This window comes from Silurus aristotelis (genome assembly GCF_946808225.1).
Source record: "Silurus aristotelis genome assembly, chromosome: 10".
Lineage (NCBI taxonomy): Eukaryota > Metazoa > Chordata > Actinopteri > Siluriformes > Siluridae > Silurus > Silurus aristotelis.
The window spans coordinates 14,259,811-14,267,424 of NC_139583.1; the positions used below are offsets into that span (position 1 = coordinate 14,259,811).

The following is a 7,614-nucleotide window of genomic DNA, read 5'->3' on the forward strand; positions in this document are numbered from 1 at the left end:
AGATTTTTTACAAATGCTAATTTTAAACTATAAAGGCTGCTAGGGATGGCGGCGGCGGCAGCAGCAGCAAATGAGAAATTGGTGCAACAACGTATGTATTTCTCGAGCTGTGGTGAGGAGGACAGCAGCGACAGTAGTGTGGAGGACTGGGCACCCAGGAGTGTGTCGCTGAGAAGTCCGTCGTCTGCCTGCCGAACCCCAAGAGTGCAGCGCCAGCGCAGTAGGAGTAATGCAGTCTCACCAGCTGCTCCCTCCTCACCAATACCTTATGCTGCCTGGAGGAAGCTGAGGCTCTGTGATTCCCCCAGTACACCCAAGGTAACATTGCAGCCTTTGCTACATTAGTTTAGAAAAATGGTTTGGATGATAAGGAGAGATTTAAGTTAAAGAACCAAATTTTTGGTTTCCAGAGCCTGCTGTCCAAGTCAGCTCTGCTTTACTCGAGCAGCAAACCATGTCGCAGCCAGAGAGTCCTGTGCAGGCCTGCTCTGTCTGCCCAAGCACCCTCAGTCAATGTTAATCCTTTCACACCAGATACAGTGCGCCGGAACAGCGAGCACTACAAGAGGAAAAACTGTAGAAGTGACGGTGATGATGATGATGATGATGGGCACAGGTAACAAGGTTCTATAAGCAAAAGCACGGAGTTCCTGATCAGATGTTTTCTATTTGCAAGCCTTGAACTTAAACACTACATTTCACTCCTTGCAGGTCAAAGGAAACTCAAACTTCATCTGAAGATGAAAGCTATTTTCTTCCATCAAAGGTATGGCACTAAATGTTTCTGGAAACACAATGCGTCCACATCTGTTTCCTTGCTCATCTTGCACAAACTGTGCGTTTGAGGTTTGACTGGTGTATGATTTTAGTTAATACTGGCCAGTATTAAGTCCCTTTTAGATTGTCAATGCAGAGTATTTTTTGCTATAGGGAAAACATTTATATAGCTTTTGCTGCATCCCCACCTTTGCCACTCAAAAGCTTTTAAAATAAGTGATTGCAAGTCATTGATTGACCCTTTACATGACAAAGTTGCGACACAAAATAGGGTTTTTTTTAAGCTGAGGTTAATGCTGAATTTAAAATAAACAATAGTTGTGCTCTTGTCAGATTTATAGATACATGTGTGTTAGGCATATTCACTCTACAGCAGTAGTAGTACTACACAGTACCTACTCGGAGGTTTACTCTAAAACCACAACTATTTCACATGACTGCGTTAAATATACTACAAAATCATGTAAATGTAGATTTTATTAGCTGGGCTTTGAACACTGTCCTTTATATATTTTAGTCTGTGGCTAGGAATGTGAGGGTCATGGTGTACTAAAAGTTTTTTATTTGCTAGTAAACAAATTGGTTTAGTTAATGGCCTCATATCTTAGGAAGAACAGTTACATGTTCCAAAATCTAGGTTGACCATTTTGACATTTGTGCAAATAAACTGTGGGTGACACGTTTTTTATTTTTGGACATACCAACAGGACAAAGTTACTGTATAAATGTAATCTGTGTTGGTGAATAATTTCAGCCAAGTCATGGCCTACTTGTATATGAAGCTACAAAAAAAACCCAACCATCTGTAGATAAAATTCATCATCCAGGCTCTGTGTTCTTTCTTTCCATCTGTTGGGACTCAGAGACCGGCAGTCCCAGCTCTCATGCTGTCACGTTATGAGAGCGAGTTCCTGGAACTGGGCCGGATTGGCGTGGGCGAGTTTGGGGCTGTGAATCGTTGTGTAAAGAGACTGGACGGCTGCATGTACGCCATCAAGCGTTTGCGCAGGCCGCTTGCAGGTTCTGCCAATGAGTAAGTGTGCACTATAACAGACTGGGCAGATACTTTTACTTCTGGCCTGACTGAAATTGTTTTATAAATGATATTCTTGTATATAAATGAATAAATAATGGTTGGAAGAAATGTAACAAGGTTAAAAATCTCAGGATCCAATTTACTTTCGCATATGACCTGCATGAATTGATCTGTCTGCAGACAGCTGGCCTTAAAAGAGGTTTACGCTCATGCTGTGCTGGGACATCACCCACATGTTGTACGCTACTACTCGGCCTGGGCAGAAGATGACCATATGATTATTCAAAATGAGTACTGTGATGGTACTGTGCTGATATTTGCAATGGTTTGAGCCAAGGGACTTACAATACAACAGAGCATAAGGTTATAACATGCCTATATAGTAGCATAAAATGTTCATTTTGCAGGTGGGAGTCTTCATGATGTTCTAACTGAGAAGGAAGAACAGGGTGAGTTCTTTCAAGAGCCAGCACTTAGGGATCTGCTACTTCAGGTCTCCATGGGACTCAAATACATCCATGCTTCAGGCCTGGTGCATCTTGATGTCAAACCCAGTGAGGCTTTTTTTTTTTTCTCCTTTATTGTATTTCTTCCCACAATGTCCTTTTTTTATAGCGATCAGCTAAAGTAAATCTTTGCTGTTGAGGTAACATTTTCATCAGCCATCAGCCTTGCTCCAGTGCTGGCGGTGCAGCTGACAGTGAAGAGGAAGATGATGGGCACATCCCATCAGGGGTGGTTTATAAAATTGGTAGGCCATTTCTATCATAACTGCTCAGGAGGGTTTATAGATACAATGTTTTTTGTGTATCTTCCAGGTTTTAGTATGTGGCCTTGTTTCATTGTAGGGGATCTTGGTCACGTGACTTCGATTACAAGTCCACAGGTGGAGGAGGGGGACAGCCGATTCCTAGCATGTGAAGTTTTGCGAGAGGTACCCCGGGGCAAAGTATTTAAGTAGGGGTGTAGAGATGAGCTTTGACCTGAAGAGATCCTAATTAAAGTGCACCTGATTCACAAACCTTTTTTTTTTTTTTTTTTTTTTTTTTTTTAAATAAATATTATTCCTTATTAGGTACATGTATAGGGACTAGATAGATGGATATAGATGGAAGGGGGGGAATGGAAATATGAAGGAAATATTAGTTGGACAGATCTGTCAAGACCCCTTTTTTTATTATTATTATTTCTTAATTTCCTTATCAATATAATATAATTAAAAAAAATTTTTTAATCCCTCATTCATTAGACTCTACTTAGCTGTTATCTGTAGTGCTGTTGCTGCTGGTTGCAGACAGGCATGCACTACTGTTCAGTAAAATTGTTTGCAAGGCTTTACTCTCTTCTTATTAGATAGTAATGGAAAATCATTTGTTTTAAAATGTACAATGTTCTAATTGTGATGTTCATGCCTTGTTTTTTGTTTTTGTCTTGGCTTGCTTACAGGACTACACACACCTACCCAAGGCAGATATCTTTGCACTGAGCTTGACTGTGCTGTTGGCAGCTGGAGCACCACCTCTGCCACAGAATGGAGAGGAGTGGCACCACCTCAGGCAGGCTCACTTGCCCAGCCTGCCCCATGAATTAACACCAGCCTTAGGAAATCTTCTGCAGGTGAAATAGAATATAAAGGAGTTTGTGACTGTCAACTTTCTTGATATAAAGTTATAATTCACCTTTTTAAAAGAGAAATTTGCACAGATTGACTTTCAGGGAGTTGAACAATGTCTGTTTTCACTTTTCTTCCTACATTGGCCACAATAGAGGTGGTAGCACCTGCTAAGTGGGATACTGGTGGGAACTGACTTCTGCTTTATTCTCGCAATCTAAATAGACGTCACTGTATGTTGTCTTAGAATACTAACTAAGAGAAGCAAGGCATCACTGCTGTAATGTTTGCTGTCTCCACTGCTAGGTATATATTTGCTCACTTTCTGGAAAATGACTAAAAAAGGCCTTAGTTCTCTGTTTGGAAATAAACACCAAAAATTGCAAAACTACCCCCCCATTGCGCAAAAAAATATTGCTTCCTCATACAATAGCACAACTTCTGTCATGGGCTTTCTCTAGATCCACAAACACACAAAGCAACTTCTTCAGACATTTTTTCCATCAACACTCTCAAAGAAAATAATGCATCTGTGGTGCTCTTCCTCTGCATGAAACCACAGATGGTCACCTCTTCTCTCAGCCTGGCTTTCACTACTCTTTCCCATAACTTCATGCTGTGACTTAAACTTTTTTTCCCTGTAGTTACTGCAGGTCTGCACATCTCCCTTATTCTTAAAGATCTGTACCAGCAAACTCCTTCTCCATTCCTCAGGCACCCTCTCACCTTCCAAAATCTTGTTAAACAATCTTGTTAAAAACTCCACTGCCATCTCTCCTAAACATCTCAATGCTTCTACCGGTATGTCATTTGGTCCAACCGACTTTCCACTCTTCATCCTCTTAATCGCTGCTCTCACCCCCTCCTTACTAATCCTATCTACATCCTGCTTCACCATCCCAATATCATCCACCCTTCTCTCTCTCTCTCTCTCTCTCTCTCTCTCTCTCTCTCTCTCTCGCTCGCTCATATTTTCCTCATTAATCATCTTAACACATTTCCATCTCCGTCCTTTATTGCTCTAACTTGCAGCACATCCTTCCCAGCTCGGTCCCTCTGCCTGGCCAATCGCTACAAATCCTTTTCTATTTCCTTAGTGTCCAACCTCTCATACAGCTCCTCATATGCCTTTTCCTTGGCTTTTTTCACCTCCCTCTACACCTGCTGCTGCATCTCCTTGTACTCCTGCCTACTTTTCTCACCACTCTGCCGATCCCAATTCTGTTTCTTCTTATGCTTTCCTGCACTTCCTCATTCCACCACCACGTCGGTCTTCTTTTCTCTTTCCAGATGTTCCACCAAGTACCTGTCTCCCTTATCACTTCTGCAGTAGTTGCCTGCACCTCCAACACCACCCAAACCTCCACTCTCCTCCACTTCTACTTTTCCTGCTGTCTCTATAGAAATCTTCCTTCTCCTCCTTTGGCCAACAGTAGCCCAATTTCCACCGGTATCCTTTTGGCAAACACAATACCTGTGGCGGTTGTTGGTAACCCGGGCCTTGACCGATTCGGTATGAAATTCAGGTTTGTGATTCGTGAATTTCATTTGGCACATGTTTTATGCTGGATGCCCTTCCTAACACAACCCTCCCCATTTATCTGGGAGCGGCATGAAGTGCACTGGCTTGTGCAACCCTAATGGCTGGGTTTAGATATGTTGTTTTTAATATATTGTGTGTGTGTGTTGTATTTGATAGATGATGCTGGACCCTGATCCTGTTGCGAGGCCATCTGCGTCTGCATTGTGCAAGCACCCGGTGCTGCGCCGAGAAAGAGCTGGAAAACTGGCAGCACAGCTACGCAGAGAGCTCAATGTAGAGAAGTTCAGGACAGCCATGCTGGAAAAGTGAGGATTAAAACTAATCATTCTTAGGAAAAATAAAAGTTCAGTCAGATTCCCATTAGGGGGCACTGTTAAGGTTGTGCTGTATATCCTTGCTATGCTCTATAGCACGTGTCAAACTGAAGGCCCACGGGCCACATCTGGCCCAACGTATAATTGTATCAGGCCTGCGAGATGATTTTATAAAATCTATTTATTATTGTTATAAATGGTCCGGCGATGCATTAATGGGAACTACAGATCCCATAATGCAGCGCTTCAGCTGACTTGCCGAACACTAGACTACCTGGGAACATTCCAGCGTCAATCAAGTCGAGCTTCTGTTGATGTATTTAACCCTATTGTACAGTTATTGTGAAACAGCGCCTCACAGTGGCGAAAAGAAGTTGATTCTGAAAACCGAGCCTTTCAAAACCGATGGGATTCTGAGTAGATGTTTACTGACACTGGCGATAAACACGTGTGTCTTATTAGTGGCGCGAATGTGGCTGTAATTAAGGAATTAAATCTAAGACGAAACTACGAGACAAAACGTCAGGAGAATCTGAAAAACCTGAATGCAGAGCAGAAGATAAAGAAAGTATGAGTTAAAGAAGAATCTGACATTTCAGATGTTTTTCACCAGAGCAAAATCACAAAGTGAAGCTGGTGTGAAAACAGGCAAAATCAGTCACATTAGCCGGTTATTTACTGAATTTACCGAGTTTCTAAAGAGCTGCATGATGGTGTGAGACGTCTGGTGTTTGACGAGATATTTTTATGAAGAGCAAAATTTAAGTTATTTAAAGTTTAAGATTATATATTTTTTTTAATGGCATAAGAGCAAAAATCTGTTTGGATTTGTTATTTTAACATTAACTTAAAAGCACAATTTATATTGATTTGTTCAGGGTTTTTTGCAGCATGTTCATATTTCTTTTTTTTTTTTTTTTTATCATTTTGACAGGATATTTTTATGAAGAGTAAGATATTAAGTTATTTAAAGTTTAAGTTGATGTTATTCTGGAATCACATCCCTGTCTGTTTTTATTCATATTTATGTTAAAAAAAACATTGTGTGTTCAATAAATGTTTATCTTGTTCGGCTTGTGACCTAAAGTGTGCTTTAAGTTTTGGCCCCCTGTGCAATTGAGTTCGAGACCCGTGATTTATTATTGCTTTAACTGGGTTCAGGCTTGAACGAACTTGTTATCCCTTATATAGGGAACTCCAGGAGGCTCGCTTGGCTGCTGTTTCACCTCGGCACCCTGCTTTGACCATAGGATGCCCAACCTCACAGACTGGCTCACTTCCTAGACCAGGACGGAGACTGGTGGGGCGAAATGCAGCTCGCTCCATGAGCTTTGGAGGCCTGGGACATTGAACTCGTTTATTGAGCATACCTGGTCTGGGAGTGCTTTGATTGTTTTTAACCATAATGTGCAGTTCTCCAGACTGTTGCGTGTCTGTGGAATTTTATGGATTTTATCCTTGTAAATAAAGGTTTTAAATTACTTGAATTCTCTGTATGTTTTGAGGGCTCTTTCTCCTACCGTTCTCTATAAATCCCTCTACATATGTGCATGTAGTTTGTGCTGCTGGCTTGCTTATCTCACACGTGCAGTGTAGGGGAACTCCATGCAGACAGTTTAGGCCCTTTCCTAAAATATCTCGTCTGAACAAAGTTTACCTTCATGAGTGCACATTGGGACTTTCCGAAATAGCGACAGATACTGTACCAATTCCCAGTAAGAATTAGAAGTATGCTTTGGTGGAGCCTCGCAGGTTCTTTACACTAGTCGTGTTTAGTTTCAGATAGGGGCTGATTGAAAGGGATTCGCTAGGGTGTGTGTGTGAAAGAGATTCGATATCGACATATTTAATAAAGCATTTTCTTCCCCTTTTTTATTTCTGGGAAAAGTAAATTCAATCGACAGTGTGCGACGATTTCCGCACGTCATATAGACCCATGGCCAATTGTCTGAGATGCTTTTTGTTTTTGGCGTATAAAACCTTCATTTTAAAGACACCTGTACTTATTTATTTGCCGAGTTATTTATCTCCTCGACTCTATTTCCTTGTCGTTAACGTGCAATTATTTCCCGAGAATTCTGTGCAGTCAAGGTGGAAAACTACATTTATTGAGTTTGTGGGGGGGGGTGTTCACTTGATTATAATGGATACTGCTGTATTTTAATAAAATGTTTGTCACGTATTTTTGGAGTCTGCGCTTTTTAAAAGTGACTTTTAGTTATACTGGGGCAAATTTTTTATTTTTTTAAAGGACGCGGACAAATATGATTGTGCTAATAAAATGCGCTCCCCCGTCGTAACAATGACGACGTCCTGAGTAAAAAAAGGGAAA

At 41.2% G+C, this 7,614-nt stretch overlaps 1 protein-coding gene across 1 annotated transcript; it reads left to right on the top strand.

The window, feature by feature from the left end:
• The first annotated feature begins 29 nt into the window (after positions 1 to 29).
• wee2 (WEE2 oocyte meiosis inhibiting kinase) lies at positions 30 to 6,769 on the top strand. The gene is made up of 11 exons (XM_083552089.1): positions 30 to 318; positions 411 to 616; positions 712 to 766; positions 1,641 to 1,810; positions 1,994 to 2,115; positions 2,221 to 2,367; positions 2,460 to 2,564; positions 2,662 to 2,747; positions 3,260 to 3,430; positions 5,125 to 5,273; positions 6,474 to 6,769. Exons 1-11 carry the CDS (start codon positions 46 to 48, stop codon positions 6,631 to 6,633), a joined length of 1,644 nt encoding a protein of 547 aa, XP_083408215.1. The 5' UTR covers positions 30 to 45; the 3' UTR covers positions 6,634 to 6,769.
• Positions 6,770 to 7,614: the final 845 nt, after the last annotated feature.

Excerpts from the sequence above, each read along its gene's own strand:
- wee2 (XM_083552089.1), top strand. The coding sequence starts at position 46 with ATGGCGGCGGCGGCAGCAGCAGCAAATGAGAAATTGGTGCAACAACGT. Across the intron at positions 617-711 it reads GATGATGATGATGGGCACAG|GTCAAAGGAAACTCAAACTT; the intron begins GTAACAAGGTTC and ends CACTCCTTGCAG. Across the intron at positions 767-1,640 it reads GCTATTTTCTTCCATCAAAG|AGACCGGCAGTCCCAGCTCT; the intron begins GTATGGCACTAA and ends GTTGGGACTCAG.